The sequence below is a fragment of the Pithys albifrons genome, chromosome 4, assembly GCF_047495875.1.
Source record: "Pithys albifrons albifrons isolate INPA30051 chromosome 4, PitAlb_v1, whole genome shotgun sequence".
In the NCBI taxonomy this organism is placed as follows: Eukaryota; Metazoa; Chordata; class Aves; order Passeriformes; family Thamnophilidae; genus Pithys; species Pithys albifrons.
The window spans coordinates 77,150,532-77,177,584 of NC_092461.1; the positions used below are offsets into that span (position 1 = coordinate 77,150,532).

Genomic DNA, 27,053 nt, shown 5'->3' on the forward strand with positions numbered 1-27,053 from the left:
TGCTAATTACAAATATAACAATATTTGAAGTTATTTTTTTAGCAGACTTTCTTGACTGACTCCCTTGTCCCTTCCAGTTCCTCTAGGCAAAAGACATGCATTATTGCAAGAGTTTGCTAAAAATACAGGTAAACCGTAATTAGAAATTGCAATTAGAAATGACAGCATATAGTAATGTTTAACTGAACTTTTAAAATTTATAAATTTCAGTTATCTTTTTGGTACACAGAGGTTCCTCATACTGCTGGTATTTCTTTAGGAATTTCTCTTATTTTTGGGAGGAAAATCACAGTCTGTTTCTCTTCTTGTTTCTACATTTTTAAAAATTGATCTCTTACTTGTCAAGATGGAATTATACACTTTTTCTGTCATTAGAAGAGCTAGACATGAGCTCCATAATTTTAAAAGCACTTGAAGTCTTAAAAAAATTGGCTAACTAAAAAGGAAAGGGGAGTTGTTGCATTGTTTGAAACACAAAAGCAGTTCCTTACTGTCCCCTAGTGGAGTAATAATATCCTCACAGACACTACCTGCTCCTTTCTGCTTGTAACTAAACCTGCCGCCCCCTCGGTGTGCAACCCTTCCTATTTACTGCTTCCAACTCCATGACTTCAGTGGCACTTCTCACACCCCTTCTTGTGTGTGAAGGGGCTTTGCTGTGCAAACTCCTGCCTTTTCTATATCCCAGTTCAATCTGCACAGCAAATAATTTAACCAGCTTTCTACTTTGTCCCCCACCCTTTCTCAAAACACATATAAGGCTGAATGAAACTGGACCTAGGAGAACGCCATCGTAATTTCCTCCTGCTGTGATGATTTATGTACCTTCAACAGGCATAATCTAGGAGACAACTTTTCATTTAGTGCCCTGACAAGCTGCCTCTAGTGTGAGCTGTCAGATAAATCATGCTTTGACAGCTTCAAAAAGTCCAAAAGACCATCAGAATGGCACCTTTAAAAAGTGCCATCTTCACATTGTACTTATCTGTGGGTCTGAAAATCCTGTTTGTTACACTCTTATCAATAAGCCCAATTTTCAATACTCCATAAAATTTGCCAGGCTGCAGCACCACTGATGTCCTTGGAGTCTTTTTCAAAGCCTGATGGCAAATTGTCACTTTTTTCTCCTTGACCACCAAAGCTGCTGTGAGTGCCAAGCTCCAAGTCGCAGTGAGGGAATTAGCAGTTTCTTCTTTGACTTTCAATCCATGGGAGTCTGCTCCAGTCCTGACCAACACTGACCTTTGCTGTCATTTCAGTTTACAACAGCTCTGCCCACCCACCCAACGAAGGAATCTTCTTAGACAATTCCATAATAAACATTGCTGTAAAAATCACAATTTTTCTCATCATCCTACCTTTAAATGTTCCCATTATTGATTGATCTTTTACTTTAAAAACCTACTGTGAAGCTTGTTCTGATGGTTCTTAAATAGGATTTATAATTAATTCCTTCAGATATGCTCTCAGTCTACTCACAGCATGTTTTACAGTGTGCCTCCACTTTTCCTATTGTGGACATAAATTTTGCTTTGCATTCTCCCTAGTTAAGTGTCACCAACTGTACTTTTCTTGTTAAAAACTTCTTCTTTAATAGATAAATATTTATTCAGAGCACATAACAGTTGTCTTAAAACAATTTTCACGATACCTGCAAGAATGTCACTTTCTGGCAGCACCTGCTAATTTTCTTCAAGGTTTTTTTAATTTTCAAGAAACTAGGCTTTCCTTGGCATGGGTTCTTTGACTGCCTGCTACAATAAATGAACTTTTACAGTGTGTAAACACGTATTTTCAGCATGTATTATTATATATGGAAATGACTAAAGATTTTAACTGTTATTTGGTTTTATCCCTTTGGTATTCCTTAGAATATACCCCTTTGCCATGCTAAAGCAAATATGTCAACTAAGCAGGCAGGATGGGGACAGTGCCTACTGTTACACCTTCTTCTATTTTTCTGCAAGGTCTGCAATTTCAACCTAAGAGGAATTTTGTGACTCAGTGTCACAGGTAAGTTGGTAATTTTTTTTAGTTTTCTTCTTAGACCTGTGCCCTGACCTTTCCACCAGCAGAACCTGCAAACGTTTCTATAACTACACCTGGAATTAAATGGTCCCATTCACCAAGCTTTTAAATATGTACTTTTTTATACACACACACACACACACACACACACACACACACACACACACACACACACACACACACACACATATATGTAAAATACAAGGATAAAAATTACAGATACAGTTATATATATAAATCCTTGGAGGTATCTGTACTTTCTATTATCTTATTTTGACTTAAGGCATTTAAATAATTACTTGCTTCATGATCTCTTGTTTAAAATACAAGAATTCTCACTGGTTGAACTTAACTCTGACTGTAGCTTCTTTATTCCTAAGTATCTTCTAGGGATGTTTGGCCTGCCTACCTATGTAGGTATTACCCTGCCTCTTACTTTCCAAACACAAGTATGGAACTATATCCCCTAATACAAAAAATTCATTTAAAATACCTCTGGAGAATCCTTTGTAAGCTAGCTGATGCCCATTGTTGTACCCTAGAACTCTGGGCAGAGCTGTCACCCAAATTTAGAAATAACAATGCTTATGTCTAGCAACAAGTGAGACACAGATATGCAAACAGATCTAAATTAAGAAAGGAATATTGGATATTCTAATTGTAACACTTGGAAAAACATGGTGCTATACAATTAACACCAAAATTTAAGAAAGACACTTAAGATTTCATGGTTTTCATACCTTCAAACTATTAACAGAAGATACATTTCAAATTTAATACAACTTTATTACAAGTAGATATAACCATTACTGTCCTAAGAGAAAGGCTATATAAGAAAATCCAGTGCAAAATAAAAGCACCCTAGAAAACCCACATTTCTGTTCCCATTGACAGACATTTACCCTCACAAGAACAACTGATTTCAGTGACTTCAAAGCAGGTGCTCCCTGATACCAAGTTTAGACAGGATTTGCTGGTATTTTTTCTGTTGACTTCAAAGATAAAAAAAGGTGGGAGACTCATTGTCTGACAGGTGCAAAAATTAATACAAAATGTATTAACACAACATGAAACAAACATACATTAAATAGTTTTGTTTCCTTGTAAATCAGACTTTCAAATGAATTTTATAAAATTTACATATTCAATTAAACAATTTATCTATCATTGTGGAAAACACAGTTCTTTATTTCAGGTTTATATTAACTATAAATATCTACGGACAGGAAAGATACACTTCAAGTTGACAGGCCTTACTTCCCCATCCTTTATGTCTTCTGCTCTTTGGCTTTTGGAGAAAACATCACAGCATAAGGCTGCCGTCTTTTTGGACGCTGACAGGGAGCAAGATCCTCTTTAATATAACCTTAAAAGAATCAGAATAAACCTGAGGTAAGAAATACAATATAAAACCAGGTGTAACTTTAGCTTAAATTTTTGTTTACCCACAAAAATTTACTTGTGATTTTTTTTTCCTTTTGTGGCAATTGGTTCTCACTTCACAAAAAGTTATGAGATCCCAGGGTGCAATATCATTCATTAAAACACTAATCTGCTTTCTAGTAGATGACCGCATAGTAATGCACTACAGACAGTCAACACTGAAAAAGAGGATGAAAACTATGAATTTTTCAACTGTGACAAAACAAAACTGCACTTCTCCTTTTCTACAGAAGATTTTATATAAGAGTAACAAAGTATGCAAGTACTGCTAAATTCAGTTGACTAATAAAAATCACTTTCAAAAATGTAAATCCTAATCACTCAGAGGAAACTGTAGGTACATGTGCTTTGTGGGTACACCCCTCTGTTTTAAGGGCACCCTTACTTACTAAAGACTTGTCCAGCTGGGAAGAGCCAAACATGAACCTATGGATCAAACATGCCTTGAAAGCTTTCTGATAAGGAAAGTGTATAGAAAAGTTCTATAACATGCTCATCTTAGCTAACACTGACAGTGAGCAGACATTTTCTGCAAGTCAGTGACAACACCTGGCTTTTGTCAAACCCCTGCTGTTTATCAGCTGCAACACCGACCAAACGAGGGTGGTAGATTCCTACTTCGTAGCTGCAAAATGCTGTCCATGTAACTCAGCTATTTTAAAAAACCCCAACACAAACTAGAGTGGGTTCAATATACCAATAAGAAGTAGAAAATAAATCTGCTGTACCCCCACTACTTTGGAGTGACTGCTGCAATTGCTCATTGTGAGAACTCTCTCTGGTGTTTTGTTGTTCTTGCTGCACTGTTACATAATTTTATTTTTTTAAGAGAGGGTGATCTAAGGTCTCCCTCTGATATGCTGTTCAAGACCTTTAACAACTGAATAGCTCTTACTCTAGCAGAACAAAGACAGGCAACAGTTTTTAAAGAGGCTGTAAGTGGATTCCAAATGGGTAATAAGTTAGGCAAGTCCCTAAAAATCAAGGCTCCCTGTTCTGAAAGGTAAAGGATGACACTGCACACTAGCACACAAGAACACAGACAAATTTCTGGCTACATTTTCCTATGCCTGACCTGAAACTGTTACAAGAACAGATAAAAGCAAAGGTCAATACTTCACAGCTAATAATTGATGCATAAGTAAAGATGTAAGTAACTCACTTCATATAGAGCTCCTCAGCTCTGAGTCTCAACACTTCTGAAGAAATGTACATAGAGTACTACAAACTCACTATGTTTTAACACAATTAATAAAAACTCATTTTGATACAAAGCTCCAGGATTTAAAAAAATTATTTAGGAAAGAACAAACTTCTGTGTAAAGAGGAGACAAAACACCAAACCAAAAAAACCCCAAACAGCACAGCTTCTCATTGTCACTAACAAGGAGGGTATATGTATCAGAAACTATTTAATCACATCCTACCTGCAACATATCTGTTATGATTTGGTTCAAAGACATGCAGGGTTTTCATTAAGTTCTAGGAAAATCCCAATTATTTCTGCCCTCTCTATTTAGGCTCTAAGAAAGTTTCCTTTCTTTGTAGTACAGGAACTGCTAAACCCAGACAATATTTATTCAAAGTAATGGCTGCTGAGAAGTAAACAAACTTCAACAGAACTCTGTGAGAAAGGCTGTTATATGAACTACAGAAAATTTCAGGGAACCATTTCAGGACAAAAAAAACCAAACAGCTTTAAAAAGTGCTTTCTAAGACTTTTTTTTTGCACAAACCTCTTTCCACACAGGTTTGGGTGGAAGGAAATCCAACCTCCCAGAAATTTTCAGGAGTACTTGTAGGAATGTAGCGAAATCTATGTCTTGAACAGGAAGCTAGTTTCTTTCCTCTCTCTTCTTCTGGAATGTCTGCATAATACTGAATGTTGGGGGGAAAAAACAAAGTTAACAAATTCAGACATATAGAGCAACTGATTTACACAATGACATTATCAATCACTGCTTATTAACAGAGTTATCTGAAAATAATGGTGAGGATAGCCAAGAGCAGAGATCTGTTATCCAAGTGACAAACACTCTGCAACTATCCTAAAAGCTTCCTGAACTTACAGACTAAGTATAACTATGGTGGCAAATCTGTTAGCTTTCTATCTTTTAACATACCACAGGTATGAGGTTAGACATGTATATAAGTACTTACCTCAATTTTATTGACTGATTTTAAAAATCTAGGTAGCAAAGGTATTGAAATAGATGGAAAATTTAAAATTTATGAAGTTTCAGCTTGTATTTATAAATAAAGTAAAAAGAGTGAAGAAACACACTACAAAATCCACGCTTATAGAATTATTTCCCGTGTCTAAATTTACAGTAGCAACAGCAAACTTAAGTAGAAAGTCTTCCTTCTTTATTACCCTCCAATTAGGAGTAAATAAAGAGCTAGTTTAACTAGCTGCCTGATGCTGGGACTCCAGAAAGTATCTGCCAACTGGGTATTCTCTATACTAAATTGGTTACTCTTTCCTTCCTGTCAGCTGTACAGGGGGCTGCAACAAGAAAAGTATATACACTCTTCCAACCTTTCTGTTGGGTGTTTCCATGAGTAGCACCACAGAAAGTTAGGGTTTTAATTCCACGCAGTTTTCTACTGTTTTAATTTGTAATTCTAGTTGTGTCTTCTAGAAATATAAATCTGGCACTTAGATATCAGAGAGTGCCAAAATACTTTCAAAGTGAATTCACTATTTGATTCAAGTGGCAAGCCAACAGTCACAGCCTCACAAGAAACCTGGCCCTCGTAAAAGTGTTAAAATAATTTTACTGAAATAACTGTGTTACAATTCAAAAAGGCAAACTGAAGTTTAAAGCTCATTTAATCAACTGCAAAGTCATCTAGACTGGGAAATCAGGAAAGGAACAAGATATGTCTTGCCATCAGAGATTACTTCCTTTTCCCAGCTACTGGTAGGATTTCAGAAAACCTACCTGGAATTTTAAAGTACACTTATAAATTCCTTTTTTCCTACTAGATGGCAGAAAAATCCTCTTCCAAAAAATCATGAGATATAAATATTGATGATTAATAGAAAAGAGTAATCACAGCTCTGGACATGCCAATGTCAAAACTGCATGACCTAGAAAAGTAGACTTGTTTAATTCTGTGATCCTGTACTCCATGGGAACTGCAATTCTGCCTAAAACAAGCATATTTTCTCTTCTTCCCAATTTAATTCAGATTTTGTGCCATTTTACAAAGTGGGATACCGGAACAAATTCTGCTCTGAAAACTCTTATTAGTACAGGAATCTCTGCTAGAGTAACATGTGGGTCTCTCAGTCAAGAACATAGATTTAGGTTGTTAGCAGCTTGTAATCAAAACTTCCCATTACTGGTCTGTCTATATTAAGTCCTGCTGACACAGAAAAAGCTTCCAGTTCCATAGAGACTATTCAGAAATGGATATGAGCACCTGGTAAAAAGTTCTTCAAAACATATTGTCTGTACGTCCAGGATCAGGCACTGATATTTGGAGATTTGAAAATGTTTGCCACTGTCTTTATATAATGTTCCCTTAAACTGGAAAAAGCCTATGCCAAGACCAGAACTTGAGTGGGTATCATCAGCAGCTCAGGGATTGGGTCACATAAATCAGGGCCACTTTTGCGGCTGGACTTCAGAGACCCAGATGGAAAAACATCTGTGTCACTCAGTTAAAGATGTAGAGACTAGTGAAAGAGGAGGAACAGGCAATTATCATCGAGTACACATCAACTTTCACTGACGAAAGTTAGGAACATGGTGTTAAATCAATAAAACTAATTGTAAGAATTCTACAATACCTGTAAAAGCCATACAATAGTGAGTCTTATTTAGGGATCATTAGCGATGATCCTTATTTTTATCCAATAAATAGCCTGAAATTTTAGAAATTGACCTACTGAAAGTTTGTAGTGTGCTGTCTTTATTTTAATTAAAAAATTTATGATTGGTAAGAAATATTTATAGATCCAATGATGAAAAATACAGTACAGTTCAGGAGGAACAGAAAAAAAGCAGACCAAGCAAAAATCAAGACAAGTATGTTTTAAACAGAAATTAGAAAGTAACTTTTTTCTTTGGCTTGTTCAGAAATATATTAAGGTCGACAGAGAATGAAAGAGTTATGTATGTCAGCTAAACAGCAAAAAGAATTCTCAGTTGTTTTATAGATCGATCTCACTGTCCACAGCATTTTCAGTCCACACAAAACATTCAAGCTACGCTTTCCCATGTGTGCACATGCACAATATCTCATCCTGCAGTGTCTTCACTGTAAAATAATTGTTTACAGACCTCTACAATTTCAAGACTCAGAAAGGGAACAAACCCTTAAAATGTTCCTCCCATTAATTTAACATAAAGTTACTTACAGAAAAATTTCTGTAAACTAAACATATATAAAAACATCTGACTGATTCTCCAGCTCATCTAACGTGTAGCTAGACTTTATACCCACATTAACAAGTGTTACTTTTACAAGCCACCAGTAACTCCTGCCTGCAATCTTCCTCTGATAGCATCACAAAATCATAACAAAATAAAACAACCTCTTATCAAAAGTTCTACACTGTAAAGCAAGTGCGATGCTTCCACAGTTTTAAGATAAGCACTTAAAAAGGAATTTAATATCAATCTGCTATAGCATGTACAGAAATTAAACCTGTCAGGTCTTCTCAGAGTAACAGGTAACTCACCACACTCACATCACTTGCAGCACATGGCCAGAAACAATTCACTGATTTCTACACGCTCCCTAAATGTTTCCTTAGACTTTGGCAACTTTTCAAACCCATATGGCTAATCAGTAAGCCAAGACTTCTTTAAAGCATCATTTATGTGTTATCCAATACTCCCTTCTTCCATAGGCATGTAATTCAAAGCTAGTTTTATTATTGTGCAATGACAGAGACAAGCATTCTCTGCATTCCAAGACATTAATCTTGAACGCTGTAGACTTAAAAAAAAACAACCTCAAAAAACCAAACCCAACCATAAACCCACACTTTCCTGAGATTTAATGTAGAAACCTACTATTACAAAACTGGAGCTGTGATTGTTTCCAGACACCATAGTTACCACTCTAACTTGACAGAAAGTAACAAGAGCTGGATTTGCAGACAGAAGAAGATCTGTAGGTTATAGAAACAGGAAATTAGAAATGTTAGTTCCATATAGGTGTGGAAATTAAGTAAAAAGATTCCAGAAAATCCATCATTATTCAGTCATTAATCCACAATTCTAGTGAGTCATTATATATTAGACCATCACTAATGATTAAGTATAACCTGCAAGTCTATTAATGGCCAAATGAAACTTGTCCTCACTACACAGGTAATTATTTCAATATTTTATCTCTACATGAAGTATCTGAAAGCAGTTTACTAAATTGAAAGGGAGGAAAAAACATGCAATGTGAAACCTAAAATTTAATAATTTTTAACCAGTTAATGTAAAAATTTTTGCATGCATTTGCACATATATACACATTGTCACCTATGCTGGTGCAATTATCAGAAAAACCTATCCCAGAAAACAATGAAATAAACATACCAAACTGAGATATAGCTATCTATAAACAGGTACAACAGGACATAGAACTTGCTGTAATCCAGTACCTGTAAATTTCATTGGAGCTTTTGAGCTGCAATTTAAACAACTTGTAATAGTTCTTTGCCTTACAGACCTTACTGGAACCATGATGTAAGAAGCTTCTATCACACACATACACAAAAAAACCCCAAGACTTTCTAAGTTATATATAGCTACTACAGCTAAAAACAAACCAACCAACTGCAAACTTGGCAAAACAGCTTTGGTAAACAGTTACTTCTTTGGCTAGCGTAGGTAATGATAACGATTGCAACCAGATTCAAGATTTCAACAGTACTTTAGCACTTAAATACTATTAGTGTTAGGAGGATAGAAGACTGACCAAATTTTAAAGCACTACTTACTATTTCACATTCCTTACAAGTATGGCCAAGTAATTTTCTTCTTTCGTCCTTTTTTCGAATAACCTCAATGTGAGGAAAATCTAACCCAGTATTCTTTCTGGAAAAGAGAAATGTTTCCACATCATAGTACTTCTATTTCTTCTACATGACTGGAAATTTCCGTGTTTTAGAAAACAATGATGGAGAGTCAAGGAAAAGAAAAACATCAGCAAATGCCTACAAAACCCAAATCATGCTGTATTTCAAAGATGAATATGACTATTTCTATAAATAAAAGTTTTTAAGTGTAGTATGAGCTTTTACATAACCAGAGATGTGCATCTTATTATTATGGCTTTTCACAGTGTAAAAGTAATTACTAGGTAGAAGTTACTCAAATACAAATCTTCAGTAGAATTTTTTTTTTCTGAGTTGTGCTTGCACCGATTTTCGCAAGAGGAACGTATGTTATGGTTCAAGATCAGAAAAGATTCTTTTCAACTTACCTGCTCACAGAACATTAAACAAGTTTTCCTTTATAAAGAATACGTACACGGAGATAAAAAAGCAAGCTAACTGAAAGGGCCTGGTATCATTATCAAGATACAGACTTCCAGTGATGATTACACAGACAGGCAATAGAGGAGGCACTAAGAGGTAAAATTGTTGAACATTATTCATTTATTGCAAAGAACAAGGGGCAAAAATACCAGAGAAAGGTTTTCATTAGCACAAGAAACCCACAGGTTTTTGGCTCTTAAACTCATACATGACCACAAGCCTGTAAGAAACCACATGGACTACAAAACACTACATTCCATAAGTTATAAAAAGCAGACAAGGCAATCCCTTCTCTTCAGTAAATATGATTGGCATCTCAACATGGTTAATTTTCTTCCTCTACCCCAGCTTTTATCTAAGGATTTTATCTAATTTAGTAGCCCTTTTACCTGTGCATCTTCAACTGCTAGTATGTTACAAACATTTATTTTAAGGAGGAACAAGTTACCTGCACGGAGGATATAAAGAGCCTTAAAATATCTGCACAGAACAAGTTAAATTACCTTTCATCACTTTTGAAATATGGTTCCACAAAAGCTTTTTGCTTGGCTTTATCTTGCTTATCTTCATGCTCTGTAAACATACATGCAAAACAAAAAGTTACATGTCATGTAAGGTTAACAAACTGCACAGGAAAGTTTGTCTTTAAAATTATTAACCAACTGAAACCAATAAAAAAACCCACCATGTACATTCAGTCTGAGACAACAGGTTCAAGTAGATGCTAAAAATAATACAGAATTGACTGAGCAAGTGATCAGAAAGTATTACTGGAGTAGTAGGAAAACAGCAGCAAAACAAGTAAAAACAATAATCAGAATATCTAAGGGAAGATTGCTTAGAATATAAAATACTGTAAAATCTTTGATAGAACCTACAATAGGGAGAAAAAAGGAAGTAAGTAATCTGTAACCAAAAACTAATATGACTCCTTGGGATGATCCTGTGCAGGGCTAAGAGCTGGACATGATGATCCTTGTGGGTCCCTTCTGACTCAGCATGTGGTACTGTTTCCTCTAAGAGTCACTTTGGTGTTCTGCTGCTGTGCCAACTTCCAGTACACATCCCACATTTGTGCGCTGGCTATATAAATGAACTAGCAAAGTAATTTTAATCTGGGTTTATGTTATGTCCTTACAATTAATTTATTTTCACATGAATTTATGAAAAAAATCTACCGGTTTATTTGGCATATTTGTTTCTAGAGAACAGAGCCCGATTTCAAATCAACTTTTGCAGTTTAACTAGTCTAGTAAAGACAAAAGAAAATCATATCCCACTCTTTAGTTTCTTGCTTGATACTGTTATTTCCTTATCTTGCTCTTCATCATGAAGAGTTTCTTTTTCATCACATGCAGAAGGACTATCTTCGGGTAGGCAGGACTCATATTCTTCATGGGTTGTCTGATCAAACATCTCTGTTATTTCTCCTCCTATTATAAAATGTATAATGAACATCCAAGTCAGTGTCTCAACAATTTGAGTCAAGAAAGTGCATTTTGATTGAAAGTGTACCAAAAAGAAGTAGTATTTAGTCTTTCCATAGAAAGTCTGGTATGATTACATAGGAAACTTTCAAAGCTCCTTGTTACAAGAGTGATTGTTGCACCTGAGATAAAACTGTCACATGGTGAAATATTTAACTCTTTAAGCACTGTAAAGGCATAGCTACTGGCTCTCCTGGCACAAATCCTATGATTTTCTTAATCTAAGTTTAAAAGAAACCTCTCAAAACCCTCAAAAAATTTACTAGGAAACAGACTGATCTGTGTAGCCTATAAAAATACATCACTTTTACAGCAAAACAACTTTTACTACCTAGTCAGAGAGAAAAAAAATGCCATTTTCTCTCTCCTCCTCAAAAAAGCCCCCAAAACAAAAAAAGCACCCCCCAAACAAACAAGCAAACAAAACCCGCCCAGCATCTCCACCACACCACAAAAAAAGCAAACCCAAGGGGAAGGAAAAAAAGTCTTACTTGGACAGCTTTCCTGATTTTGCTCTTGATTTTTCATTTTTGACAGCATACTGTCACTAACATATGTATAATCCAAATCAACCACTTCCCCTCCAACTCTGGTCTGAGAATCACCCTAAAAAAAAGCAAAAAACCACAACTGTCCTCAGAAGCAACTGATATAGTCAGGGTCACTTCTGTGTATCTGAAACACTTTCATAGTAATTACTGACTTCTTTTTGGACATTCTGATTTTTTTCCCCTGCAGTAATGTCTACATGATAAAGATGTAAAATCTACATAAAGAATAACATTTTGAAATTCAAGGGTGAAGCATTTATTTGATGGACAAGAAATGCCTTAAAATATCTCATGTTAAGCTTCACAAAGATAAAAAGTAACAATGAAATATAGAGAAATTAAAGACTGGCCAAATTAACAAGATTTTAAGATAGTCTTTAAGTGACAGAGACAAAACAAATAGACTTCAGGAAAATTCTGAGAGATCCTAATAACCAACCCACAACCAACCCAGAGAAAGATAATAGTCCTTACTGGCACATTTTCTATTACTTAACATACAGAGGTATCATGGAGATATCACACTGACCATTTGCACAGGAAAAATTACGAGATTCAGAACAATTTTTTTGTCTTAAACACAAAACCACCCCCAAAAGCATGAGTTTCATACTGAGTATGCCTGCTGAATTTATCAAATAAAACTAGAAAGTGGAAATGTTTTAGGATAAATGTAGTGTACTATGACTAAACAAACATTTCAGGAGTGCAAACAAATATTAAATGAGCTGAATTTAGAATTTCATTAGAATGTGGATTTGGTCTGCCCAGAACAATGCTCACAATACTAGTTTTTCAGGCTTTTTGAACATCACAGAACAGGCAGACTTCATTATAAAAGTTTACCTTTGTATCAATTACAGTAATGTCCATTTTGTATTGCGAAAGGTCAGCTCCTGGGTCTATGCTCCACTGGAGGTTTTCTAAAGAGGTATTATCTTTCAGATCTGAATGCAGAGAATATGAGAAAAAACAGACAATCAGAATCAAACTGTCAGCAGCATCCTATAGTGTGTAAATTATGTCAGCTTTCCTTTTATCAATTAATCTTTGGGTTTAGGGATTATTTTTCTCAAACAGGCTCATTTGGTGTAAATCATATTTTACTTGAAGAGTCAGAAATAAGCTTTAAACAAGCTTATGCTTTTTTGTCATACTCAGGAATCACACTGCTTCTTTGGGTTTGCATGAGGCATGTAATACACAGAATATACCGCAAGTAAATCCTCTGTCAGGTACTACTGATAATGGATAGAAGACATTCATAGAATCATGGAATTGTTTAGGTTGGAAAAGACCTTTAAGATCATTAAGTCCAACCATTAACCCAGCACTACTAAGTCTACCACTAAATCAAGTCCTTGAGTACCACATCCACAAGTTTCTTGAACACTTCCAGGGATGGTGATTCCACCAATTTCCCGGGCTGCCTGTTCCAATGCTCAACAACTCTTCACGGAAGAAATTTCTCCTAATACCCAACTCAAACCTCCCCTGGTGGAAACTGAGGCCATTTGCTCTTGTCCTATCTTATTACTTGGGAGAAGAGGCCAACCTCCATCTGTCTATAACGTCCTAGTAGTTGTAGAGGGTGATAAAGTTTGCCCTAAGCCTCCTTTTCTCCAGACTAAACAACTCCAGGTCCCTCAGCCGCTCCTCATAAGATTTGTGCTCCATCCCCTTCACCAGCTCCACTGCCCTTCTCAGAACATGATCCAGCACCTCAGTATCTTTCTTTTAGTGAGTAGCCCAAAACTGGACACAGGATTTGAGGTGTGGCCACACTAGTGCTGAGTACAGGGGGCCAATGACTGCGCTGGTCCTGCTGGCCACGCAATTTGTGACACAGACCAGGATGCCATTGGCCTTCTTGGTCACCTGGGCACACTAATACCTCATGTTCAACTGCTGTCAACCAGCACTCCCAAGTCCTTTTCCACCAGGCAGCATTCCAGACATTCTTTCCTCAGTCTGTAGCAATGTTGGGAGTTGTTGTGACTCAAGTGCAGAACCTGGCAAGTGGCCTTCTTAAACCTTATACAATTGGCCTCATAGGAAAGAAGATACAAATTCTAGGAAGGCTATATGGCAGCCTGTGTTCATTATCACTAATGGTAAAAATTTCTTTAACAGAGCATTAGGAATAATGGAAAATATTAACAAAATGGCTTATCTTTAACTACAGTTTTCAAAAATTTGAAAAGAGTTTAAACTCAAACTTCCTGAGATGTTATTTATTATTACACTGCTAAACAGTAACAATGCTAATTAAACAAGAACAAGACTCCTAGCCTGTTGAGTGCACACCTGAATATCACCAATATATTTATTACACAGTGACAAAAGAATGCCAGGAAGATACAGATTGTAAATGTGGGGGTTATCTTAAGAAGTCCTGAATAGAATGAGACTGAGTGAGAAGCAGAACAAAGTGATGAAAGTAGAAAAAAGGAACATATGAAGAAGTCTTTTCAACAGGTTGAGGCGTTAGGGTGGCAATAAAAGGAGTATTTTGATCAAGTTACCTTGCTCACTTTGCAGTGCTTTACTTCTTGATAGTCTACAAGGGTTTGGTTGAAGTACAGATGCTGGTTCAGACTCTCCATGTTCTGTCCTTGTTTTCTTTCTATTTGGTACATGGCCACTGGCAACCTAACAACATATTGCAATTTTTACTATCTCCCAAAACTTAAATATAATATTTCAAAGGAGAAGAAAAGTCAGAAGAGTATACCTTTACATCACCAAAAAGTTCCTCTGTCTCTGCAGAAGTTGGCGATGGCGCAAATTTGAAGGGAGGAACTTCTTCTTTCACTTGGTCTTGGTTTTTCTTATCTGGGAATGTTTTTCCCAGCACTGCCTCTTGTACATAGGATTCCTCTTGTAAATTTCTGCCAAACAAACAGCTCTCGTTGGCTTTTTGAATAGATGATGAACTTTCAGGAATGGGCTTTCCTAGGTGCAAAAAAATGTCATGCAGAGTCACCTGTTTCAGTTTATTTTTACATGTCTCCTCACTTCCTTGCTTTTTCTCTTGACAACGAACTCCAGAGAAGCGATCAGACAGATCCAAGGGCTTATCGACTGTATGTTCCCCATTCATTCGCTGAACATCTGATTGAAAGGGCACAGAGTTCTCTTTGTTGAATGATGTTTTTTCACAACTAACTGCAAGATCATCTTCAGATTTCTTTCTCTTAGCGCACCTGCCTTCTAGCTGCTTCTGCTGTACTAGAAGGAAATCACTCTTGATAACCTCGTTTTTAGCTGTGCAAATGTTTCCAACACAGGCAAAAGCCTCACTAGTATTCTTTTTCACAACCATTTGCCTATGGATAGATGCCTGGCTAATAACTGAGTTGATTTCCGTTCCAAGATTCAGTGGTGCAACAAAAGCAACATCTTCAGATTTTGATTTACTTTTATGAGATCTGGAACTGGATGGATTGTTGAAGAGGTTGGTTCTGAGATTAGGCTTTAATCCTGAATCTAAAATACAGGGAGCATGACCTGTACTTGAAGTGTTCTTCATACTGCTAGAAGCTCCAAAGACAGGAGAAGCTACCTGAGGATCCCAGTCAACATGTGGTGGAGAGTTCTGAGATGGATCTGAAATACTGAATACAACAAGAGATGAGAGATTTTTCTGGTGTACACAAGCTGGGAGGAGAGAAAGTGATATACAAAAATTGTAAGTTTCCTACTACTTATTGGCTTTAAAGCTGTGCAGGTTGCTAGTATTAACTAAAATGAGAAGGAAAACCAAAATGGAACTTATTTTAGGAGTAAGTACTATTGTACTTAAGAGCTGTAAAAGGCAAATATAATACAGATCCTGCCCTTCATTTTGGTATGGTGTTAAATTCTGTTCCACATTCAACTGAAGACCAAGGACAGATCTAAGCCTGCCTAGGAAACTCTTCTATCCAAGGATTCCCTAACTTTCTGTGGAGTGAAAAGGAAGCAAGTGACAATGCTTGCAACAGCAGCTGTCGAGGTTCTTGTACAGATCTTAACACCATGACAATAGATACTCAAAGCTTCTGCAAGTGAAGGAAAAAAGTGCAAGCTTCCTTCAGGTACTCTGGTTTTTGCCTGTCATCAATAAAATACACATTCAAGATGACAAACAGGGCCAAAAAATTCATTTTAGACCACAACAGCCTGAAGAGAGTGGGAAGGGCAACAGTAAAATTGGTATGACACCTAATCGGCAGAAAAGTTCTATGATCTTTTCCTATTCCAGCTTCAGGCCCATTATCCCCGGGGTTATAGTCCTCACGAGATATCTTGGAACAATGAGAAATCAGGAAGGCAGGGACTGTGTACACAAAAATCTCAAATCAGAAGTTTGTGAATGAAGTCAAAGTCCACAGTTCACATTCTGTCAGTTTTTTGCTTCCATATTATTTACTTGAAAGAAACCCCTATGACATGAAAATATTTATTTTCATGTCTTGAAAGCAAAATGATGTTAAGGTTTGAAATTCTACTAAAACCAGAACTTCATATAAGCCTGCTTAAAACAGTATTAACATCATGATGATTTTTTAATTATTTTTTTTAATAACACACCCTAAATTGTTGTCATCATTCCTTGATTCAGAAGCTGGATGTTTTCTTGAGTCTTCAGACTGCATGCTCTCTGGGGCCTGGCACGTAACTGTATTAGTGTGGGGAAGATTCAGAACACTCTGGGACTCCTTGCAGATGGTAAAGAAAAACAAAGAACGTAAGTGTGAGTAGATACTGGAATTGAAAATTAGAAATATGCTAGGTTTGCACATAAACACTCTGAGGACTGATTCAAACCAAAACATTCAGAACTTTGAAGAAATCTTATGGAAATTGAAAATAATTCATCATTCAAATGCGCTCACACAGAGAGAAATAGTCTGCATACTATAATTTTCAAAAACATCAAATAATCTCACCTGGAGTCACCAACAGTCTCATCACCTCATACTCTCTTTCAGTGTCATAGACTTGATTACTCCATAAAGGGAGTTTGGCAGACCCAAGGATTTAGATCACCACATTAATAAAACTTTGAAGTTCTATACAAAGCAGGGACCCTGTCCCTTCCCTCCTCCCCAGCCCCCAGACAGGTCAGCTCAGTTATATCTCTTCTTGCTAAAGTAATTCACTAATGAGTAAGCAAAAGCAAACCAAAGTGAGCTTACTGGAACTTGGAATACCTTTGCAGAGTTTTAATGCAAAAGAGAAAAAACATTGGTTTTGAAAACAACTGGCCGAAAAAGCTGGTTATGTATGAAATTTGGGAATACTACTTACAGATTCCTCTTGAACACCAAGTCCAATTGTTTCAGCGACAACTGCAGCCAAGTTAAAAGACGGCTTTGGAACTGGATAGCCTCCCACCCTTGGTTTATCTTTGAGAGTTGAAAGAAAATCACAGTAAGTTTCATAGACGTTATGGTCTCTTACACTACCTACACAGATGGTACAAACACAGAACTAAAATGATCACAAATTAAAATTAGCATTTATGGAAATAGTTTGATCTGTGTCAGATAAAAATCGTATCTCAAAGTGGTAAGTGGAGAAAGCAGGCAGAAGAAGAATTTCTGATGAGAGTAAATTGCTGTATCTGCACAGAGAAATATGCTTCCAGTTTGAACACAGCTTCCCAAAATTAAAATACAAAGACAAGTCAGGATAAAAGTTGCTTTTCAGACTTCCAGTTCAGGGCATGAATAGTCTGCTAAAAGCATGTAGAACAGTGGTAATGTATATTTCTAGTAAAATGGTTGTCTTGCATATTTCCTTGGTGACAGGTACCATTATTTTTCCTGTGTTTTTATTAGGAAACAACTAGATAAGTTTCCCTTCTTTGAGGGATTTAACATCACTCAGTTCATTAAACTGGGGCAAGATAGTAAGATTGGAAAGTACATGAATTACAATCACCATAACCCTGACTTGCATGAATGCATGCTGATTCTCACAGTTATTAAAGAGTTAAAAAGGTTTGCACCATTTATGTTTCTTTGTTAAAGAGAGGTTAAAGAGATGAACCCTCAGTTTTAAAATATTTTTGCCTTAATTTGAATGGAATGAGAACTAAATTTATTAATACACTTACTTGGTACAGGGGACAGTTGTGGATCACAGGTGTCTGCCACTAGTATCTCTTCTCCATGTTTACTGTTCACTTGTGTGGAAAAGAGTGGAATTTTTTCAAACTCTAGGGGACATAGAAACATTTTCACATAGTGAAATTAGGTATCCCGATGTGATAATTTTGTGTAGGTATAGACAATGATCCAGACCTTATAAGAATTTGAATGTGAATTTTTATATGTCAGCAGGGCCAGTAATCTAAGCACATCTGGTAGTTGTCATAGTTATCCCTCAGAATAAAAATAAAGTCACAAATATTTCATATTAATCCCTTCTCTCACAAATATGATCCCAGTCAGTCCGCCCTAAAACACTAACACAAAATTACACCACCGTCTATACTGACGGCATGAAAAAACGCATTCAAGCTATAGCTGGCCTGTTAATATGGCAACAAAACAAAGAGTAAACCACCCAAGGGACGAATGTTGTGCCTCAGCTAAGGTAATAAAATAGAAAGGTGAAAAACCTGAGATCATAATTATGATCAACTTTGCCATGTAGTCCTTACTATCTAGACGACCAAGAGCTTTTCAAAGCCATTAACTGTGAAAGGTATTTACACAATTTCTTACGTATTATACTTTGGATTCATTTAGTAGCTCCATTTTTTTATTCACAAAATGGACAGAAACAGGTATGCTTAGAAAAGAGAAACTATTTGCAGTACTAAAAATTTCAAAGGCAAAATAAAAGGCATGAATAACCAGCTCACCCTTTTCACCCCACAGTTGTCCTATTTTAATTCTTGGAAAGAGGCTTTTAGTCAAGACTCATATTTAACTGTATTCATACATTATTGAAAATGCCTTTTTTTAATGCCAGGAGATAACATACTAAGAGCACCTGGCTTGTCATATTTCCTGGGTATCATGAAAATACAAGCACAAAGACCCTTATTTCACAAAAATATTTTTCACAGTTAAAATATATTAGAGCTATTTCTATGACATTACCAAACAAAGTTGGAAAACAAAATGCGCAGAATACTTCTGAACTTAAAACAGAAAACAAATGCAAACAGTGTATCAGTACTAGAAAAAGAAAGATCATGTAGGTATCTGCCAGTTTCAGTAAAATCACTTTAATTGCAGAAGAAATGCAGAATGTGGCAAAACACTTTTTTCACTCTCCGCTAGGTGGTGACATCGCCGCATGCACAAGGCAAACCTGAACAGGTTGGGGTTTTTTCAGCTTATTTGTACTTACACTAGAAATGCAGGTTGGAAACTGTTACCTTTACATGTGGATGACGAAAAGTAGATGGTTGAGATAAGTTCTGAGCATATCAGTGATTTTACAGTTACTGCTAAAGACATTTCTCCCCTGACTCATGTATTATTGCATAAAAAGAAAAAAGGGACACTTTAAAAACCCTACTTAGACATCAACTTTCTCTTTAGCCCTTAAGATAATTTATTCAGTTAATTTAAAAAAATTACAATATTCTTACCACTGTTGCTAAGTTCCAAATCTCTGTGTGTATGTTCTGTATATCGGATATGCCTATTTTCTTTCCTTCTCCTCATACGATTAACCATAGAAAATGAAGAGGTCAGAACTGGAGAATCTGGAATGACTCCTTCTTCTAATTCCACTCCTTTCTGCTTCTGCTCCCTGGAGACCAAATCAGGTGGTCAAATAAAATCCCAAATCAGCAAGATGAAGAGTTTTCATTTCAGCAAGAAGGACAATCATATGGCCCAAGAAAGCAACAATTTAGGAAATGCAGTCATCTCAATAATATCACAGTATAAAAAAACTAATACTACAAGCAAGCTTTTAGATATACCCAAAACCAAATTCACCATTGCTCCATCAAGCCCAGAAGAGGATACAACCCTATAGGCTCTTCACATTTGAAGTCAACATTTAACTACTGCACTATGGGAGACCTTTTCCCTGGAAAAACTAGGGATTGCAGAGGTTAGAGATTGTCCTCTGAAGCATGTGTTTCTTTAACAAAAGAATGACGAAATGAATGGATTAGTATTTCTCCCCCTGTATATTCCAAGAATACTAATTGTCTTAACACAAACCAAAAGCTTTTGGACAACCTTAAATAGTAGTGGACAATACTATATTCCAAGCAACCTTTCTCCAGCATTTGATGTTACCTCTAATTCACTTCACAAAGGTCTTCAGAGATTAATGTGAAAAGCATGTGAGTAATGTAAATCACAAAACGAGTTTTAATGTTTATTTTCTCTCACACTAATGTTTTGATCTAAGGGAAGCAGAGGAAATACAGTTTCTGTTGTGTTGAAGTGAACCACAAGATCTTACATAAAGTAAGGTAATGGAAAACTGTAAAAAGGTGTCTGGCTGGAGACGAAAAGCATTTTTGAAGGTAAGCTTCTTACCTTGATTAACTTTGAACAATTAATAACACGTATTGATGCACTTGATGTCCTGAAATCTTGACAAATCCTATTGTGTGATTTTGTAATTCCTATTTTCTACCACATTAACCCAGGAAGCACTGAAAACTGTATCATCTACTAGCAATATCTTAAGAAACAAATCAGAACAAACAGCAGAACAATATATTCATTTATTTATTTTGCAAATTTACGTTGACTGTTAAGAGTTGTCTTTACATTTACCAGCATGTGTGGCCTTGTATGACAAATTAACCAGCTATAAATATATTTTTCGGTACCTTAGTTCTGTGGAAACCAAGAGGTAGGTCCTACATACCACCACAGAAAAAAACATCAAGTGAAGAAGCTGCTATATACATAAATACGTAATAAATAATTTCTGAAGCACAGAATTATCTGAGACCCCAGAAAAGGCTTTTGCTGAAATTTCCTTGCTGTTTCCATCCATGCTTAATGAAATCCTAATCTGATGAGGGTCAGAAAATACAATTCTTCTACAATTTCATTGATTTCATTTTTACAGAGAATTCTTACTTTTTTCCCCATAATATTACACTTTTTTCTTAATATTACACAAAATACAGAAGACTGCAAAAATCTGATTTTGTGTCATGCATCAGAAACAATCTGCTACTTCACACCTGTGTGATCATAGTATATTAATCAAAGCTGTTAATTCTAAATAAAGTAACATGACTATAGTTCAACCAAAACATCCAAATGCAGTGACTATATTAAAACCAGCAGGACCATCCTTGTTAATTACTGTTTATCCACTCTGCACTCATTTACGTGACCACCGAACATGCAGAACAAGTAACTCAGCATTACATTATCATTCTCAACTTTTCTACATTGGTTGGAAATTTTTACTGGAAGCTAAACTGCAAGGTTGGGATCAAACTAAGGGAATTTGGATGGATTTATCTGGTGTCAGTTTTTTAAAGTCACCTCCTAACTGCTGTCAAGCTGAATAGGAGAACTATTACTAAGAAATAATTATACATTAGGAAGGACAGAGAAATTTGTTCCTATTTGGTTGTAAAAAGTAGTACTCCTATGGTTATGAAGTATGTTACTCCAAGGAGATTAAATGTATACAGAAAAAGAAATGACAATTAAGGTGCAAAGGATAGGTGACAATACAAAGGAATAGGACCACAGTCATTCTGAACTGAACTCCAGCTGTTTTACCCCTCTACCAAAGTTACATTCTGACAAAGACAAGAAAAAATTGCATGCATAAAAAGGCTTGATATCTAAGTCCATGTGCATGCATGCAACTTATCCACAGATACACAAAAGTGAAGTAAGTTTCAGACCATGACAAGATAGGAACACTACCTGTGCCTGCAAAGTACACCATATTTGCATATTAACCTCAACATTAGATGGCACATTCTTGCTACATCAAATTAAAATTTGTTGGTCAATTCATAGCCTCCTATTTTTATGGTTTTCATTTAAAATTTACAATGGTCTTTTTTTCTTTCAAAATGATAAAATTATTTCAAGTTCATTTAAAAAATTTATTGCAAGATCCTGGGATTTTTTTGAGAAACTAACTGAGAAACCGCTTTTCTAAAGTTTTCATCTAGGAGGAAAGAATTGATAAAGAGTCAACCAAGGAATAGAAGTATGAGGCATAAGGCTTTGCTATACTCTATGACCAAAAGTAAAACAAAAATAATTCTATGATAAATTTACCTCTCCCTGTTTAAAAAAAGACATACCCATTTAAAAGAAAAGGAAAAATCTGCACAATACCAAGAGGCTAGGCCTATACTGCTATAGTTGCATTATACTATCTTTTCATCATCTATCAAAAAGAGGAAACAAGTTTTAAACACTTAAAAGATGATACTTATATTCCCAGACATTTCTACTGAGGAATATGAGAAAGGGGGGAATATCTAAAAAACCTCAAAACTTACTCCAGCTCCTTCTGTAATTGCTGGACCTGTTCAGTTATCTTTTTATTTTCATCCTGTAAGTTGGTTTTTTCATTCACTGCAATTTAAATAAGAAAAGAGAACAGAAAAAAACAATTTACACAAGTTAACATCATAATATTGTCAGGTCCATTAATTGTAATTGTAACTAATTGTAAAATGTAAAATTATAACATGTAAAACCCTCTCTATGGCTTAAAAAAAAATTAAGTTTCAAGCTAATTAAAAAGGTTGTAAAATGATGTGTTAGAAAAGGCAAAGGTTCCTGACCACTGGATCATAATGTTAATTCTACACAACCATTAATTACTTTTGTCCATGTACATACAAGTGAGACTGTGTTGCAAAGATGAAGAAATTGCTCTCTTGACTCTATGGACAAATTTCCTTCCTTAGGCTGAGGATAAGTGAAGAAGTATAAAGCAATTAGAAATTGGTTTTAGTCACTGAAGTAACCATCTAGTTGGAGAGAATGAAAAAAAAACCAACACTCCACCCAGAATTTCTTTAAAATTAGTTAAATATATTGGAAATTAAGAGAGGCTAGTCAGAACATTTGATTTTACTTTGCTTAATTTCCAATTCATTCTGTCTGTACTTCACACAAGCTTATTATGGCATCACCTTTCAGCCTTTTTTCTATGCTGTCTCAAACTAATGTACTGGTTAGCTCACAACTTTTCTGTTGGCTTTAATTTTTATATTCTTGTCCTTACTCTGTTGTTATTGTATATTTTACCTCTGGATTACTTTGATTGCCCTTTTCCATTGGTTGTCATAGAAATCTCAATCAAAATCCACAGAAGTCTACAGTTCTGTCAGATGAAGGTTTGTACCTAATAAGTCTCACCTTGATTTTTAAGCTTTACTTAAAGATTGGCTGTACCCTGATAGTTGTTAATCACTAAACTCAGAATGCAGAATATCTTTATATAAATGTCCAATAATAACAATTCTTGAAAAATAGATCTATTTTGTTTTAGCCTGGAAGATAGTATTTCCACAATATAATTAAGCATTGAAAAGCTACTTTTGTCTCTGCCATTTCTCATATTTTAAATCTCACTGAATGTCTGCTTGCTCTTAATCAAACAAAACAACTATATGATACAAAGTAATTAATGATAAAGGTGCCGTTAACATTTAAAAATCCTGCCCTGTATTATTTAGGACTTCACACAAGCAATCTTTCCAAACTCTATTACCACATTTGTGTCCTGTCTGCATGTCACCTAGAACAGTTTATTCTGCCCCATACTCAATACTTCCTGATTCCAAAATGTGCTGTCTACAAACTGCCTGGTGTAGATTCTTTTGTGGCTTCAGTGGGCTATGTGAAAGTTAGGGGTTTACTGCAGTTAAAGTTCAAGCCCAGCTAACTACAGGACCCAAGCTAGCGCCCAGGCACTTATGTCTGAACTTGCTATTTTGCGATCACCAGCTCCTTTTGAAGTTGGGGTTTCCTTAGGAAAGCTGGCAATCAGTCATTCTGGCTGTAGGAATAAACAGAAGCAGTCACATTTTATCTAAAGTAGCTACTTTACATTGTAGGATTTTCCACGTCAGTTCAGTTTCAGTATCAGCACTTAAATCTAAGAAGGTGGGTCAAATGACTATCAATGGTATGTTACATATTTTCAGACTGTAGAGTCAAAATATCTCTCGACTGAAATTTCTGGGCTTACTAAACACAGCACATATAAATCATATCAAGTTACACGAATTCATGAAGAACTAGTCTACAAAACAGTATGTTTTGTCTTCAGACTTGTGTATAAAACTCACTAAGCTCAGTAATAAGTTTGAGGTTCTGCTGCCGGATGTTTTCAAACTCTTGCTGCTTCTTTCTCATATGTTCTTCGGTTACAGCACAACGATCACACAATCCTGCTCTTAATCTACAATAAAATTGAGAGAAAAATGTTCCTCTGTTAAGAAAATATTGCCATACATGAAGCAGACATCCACGCTTAGCAGACCTTTTGAACAATGAAACCCAGAGTATTTCCACCAACTATGCAGAATACCTCTATTTTATATACCCATATTTTATATTTTATAATATATTTTATATTTTATGTAAGATCTCAAATATTTTGAGATTTCCAAACGATGTAATACCACATGCATTAATATTTGCATAAATGACTGTAAATACTGGATACTTCTAAAGCAACATGCATTACTTGATTAAATAAAGTAGAGCATGCTACACTTTGCCACTGAAAGCCTTTGTGAGATGTGCTACTAAGAATACTGTCAGATATAAATTACCATTCAGCATCAGTGAAGTTCAGTCAAGAAAATACAAATAAACAAATCAGTTTGGTACGTATTTAGTAAGCCTTGAGTAAGTATTCAGCATTACTTTATCTAAGGAGGATAAATCACTATCATTAAGTAAAATAATCAAATAAAAAGGACAAATATTAAGTTCACTCTGTAACAATTGCCAAGCAGATGTGAAATCCTTTATCTTTATGTAGACACAAATAACTAGAAGTGGATCCAAAAGTCCATGCAAGGCACTGACTTCCCTGCCTCTAATGGTTTAGATCTGCTGTTTAAAGCATATCCGTGATCAGAAAAGGACTAGTTACAATCACTCCATCTTACCTGACACATTGATTCATGCAATGAAATATATGTTCATTTTATAAATGATAACTGAACTGTTTATTTCTGGTACACAACAAAAAGCTAACAATATTAACAAAGTGACAAGTAGACTTTCTTTTCCTGCTAAATAAGAAACTAGTCAAGAGTTCTGCACTGCTGCTGCTACCATATGAAGTATTAAAAAACATCCAAACAAAGCTTCCAATTCCACAGCTGAATATTGGAAGTAAAAGCCATACTGGTTTCTTGGTATTCTAATATTGTGGAATTATGGAAAGAATAAAATACTGAAATGTCCCTTCATACTAACTTATCTGATTGTGTAATAACCACCATATTGTAACCTTGTGTTAAACCACTTTAAATACTCTTCTAATCTTCTGCAATGTAAGTACTTCATCTTCTAAGGGATTAGAAAAGTCCATCTACACCATGAGTGTCTCTTTACTTACATCATGTGAAAGTTTATTACCTGCATGGTTACAAGTTTATTCTTAAAACCTTTCCCAATGGAGCTGAAAGCAAAATTTGAGTATCATAAGCTTTAAAATTTGAGGTAACACAGGAATGCTGGAAAATAATTTGCTGTGTAATGCTCTCCTGTTCCCAGAAAGCTTCTGAGAACCTACTAATGGCACATTTAATGTACACATTCCAAAACAGGCGTAATTTTTCAACATGAAAAAATCCACTGTAATTTCATATTTATTGGTTTTCTTTTGCTATACCAGATTAAAGAGAACAAATAAGGGAAAGGCAGAACAGATCAAAAGGCAGTGAGAACACCTAAGTCCAAAAGAAAGCAAAAGATAGAACCTGTGATTAAATTTAGGTAAAACAGACAATTGGTAAAAAAGATTCCTCAAATTTGGAAGATTTCCAAGTGAGTTATTTTATGAGTTTCACAATATATTATAGTCTTTGGGTTTTGTACTTGTATTACATGTGAGTCACTATGTAAATTGACCCCTACGAAAACAGATGCAAAAGAACACAGCTTAAAATATCTGCCTCCCAAGCTGCTCTATGCTATTTATCTTTCCTTAACTAAGCAAGCTAAACACTTCGAAATAATAATGTAACAAAACTTAACACAGACCATAAACTCAACTTGCAAAGTATCCAGAGCTACTCTGTAGGAGCAAAACACAATAAATTCAAAAGCTAGAAGACACTACTTCACCTGTCTTCTAAAACCTTGATAGTGTCATGAAGTGCTTTTTGCTGTTCTCTCAGCTGTTGGTTCTTGGTATAGAACTCTTCAAGTCTCTCTGCATCCCTGAAATCAGAGAAAAAAATCAGTTCTAGCTTGAAATTACAGCTATTAGTTTTTCAATAGATAATTATCTCTGTAACTTTCCTTTCATATTCTTGGGAAATATGATTACCTTCAGCACAAATATTAAGCTGAAGATAAACAAAGCAAGTGTTCTGATGAATGATAATTTAGAAATGACTGAGTTAGGAAAGATGCAGCTAGTTTCTAATTGACATTACACTTGATCTTCTGTTGACAAATTTGAATTTTGCTCAGGTAAAATTAGAGCTGATGACAGCCAAGACATAAAAGCTAATAATATTCAAGGAACAATTTCAGAGAACATAACCTTAAACACTTCTCTTACACTTTATTGTGTTGTGGAGCTGTTGGGTATGTAATGGGGGTTTTCAGAATCAGGTCATTTTGGTCTTCTCTTAGCAGTCACTGAATCTTGCAGTGTGGCAAACCATATTAAGTTTGGAAATCTCTGAAAAGTCTTTAAGATCCATTAGAGGTTTACTCTTCAAGAAGCTATTCTCCTGAATCTACAGAGTATTCCCACAATATGAATCCAGTGAAAAGAACTCTTTCCAAAACCCTCAGAAACAGAAGATCTTGTAAAACACACCTTCCCTAAAATCCAGAGCTAATTAATTAACAAAGAGCATTTCCTCCTTAAAAGAGGTAAGGA

At 35.6% G+C, this 27,053-nt stretch overlaps 1 protein-coding gene across 3 annotated transcripts in view; it reads right to left on the bottom strand.

Moving 5' to 3' along the window:
• Window positions 1-2,793: 2,793 nt before the first annotated feature.
• Window positions 2,794-27,053, bottom strand: part of RBBP8 (RB binding protein 8, endonuclease) — a 42,595-nt gene continuing 18,335 nt past the window's right edge. For all 3 annotated transcript variants that reach the window (XM_071554680.1, XM_071554682.1, XM_071554681.1), the window contains exons 4-19: window positions 26,285-26,380; window positions 24,268-24,380; window positions 22,465-22,540; window positions 19,600-19,763; window positions 18,109-18,210; window positions 17,298-17,395; window positions 16,578-16,705; window positions 14,737-15,619; window positions 14,528-14,654; window positions 12,849-12,949; window positions 11,943-12,057; window positions 11,245-11,397; window positions 10,468-10,537; window positions 9,425-9,521; window positions 5,208-5,349; window positions 2,794-3,394 (exon numbers count right to left, since the gene is read on the bottom strand). In XM_071554680.1, coding sequence (XP_071410781.1) covers window positions 3,297-3,394; window positions 5,208-5,349; window positions 9,425-9,521; window positions 10,468-10,537; window positions 11,245-11,397; window positions 11,943-12,057; window positions 12,849-12,949; window positions 14,528-14,654; window positions 14,737-15,619; window positions 16,578-16,705; window positions 17,298-17,395; window positions 18,109-18,210; window positions 19,600-19,763; window positions 22,465-22,540; window positions 24,268-24,380; window positions 26,285-26,380 — 2,563 coding nt within the window. In that variant the 3' untranslated portion in view covers window positions 2,794-3,296. The remainder of the gene's footprint in view (window positions 3,395-5,207; window positions 5,350-9,424; window positions 9,522-10,467; window positions 10,538-11,244; window positions 11,398-11,942; window positions 12,058-12,848; window positions 12,950-14,527; window positions 14,655-14,736; window positions 15,620-16,577; window positions 16,706-17,297; window positions 17,396-18,108; window positions 18,211-19,599; window positions 19,764-22,464; window positions 22,541-24,267; window positions 24,381-26,284; window positions 26,381-27,053) is intronic.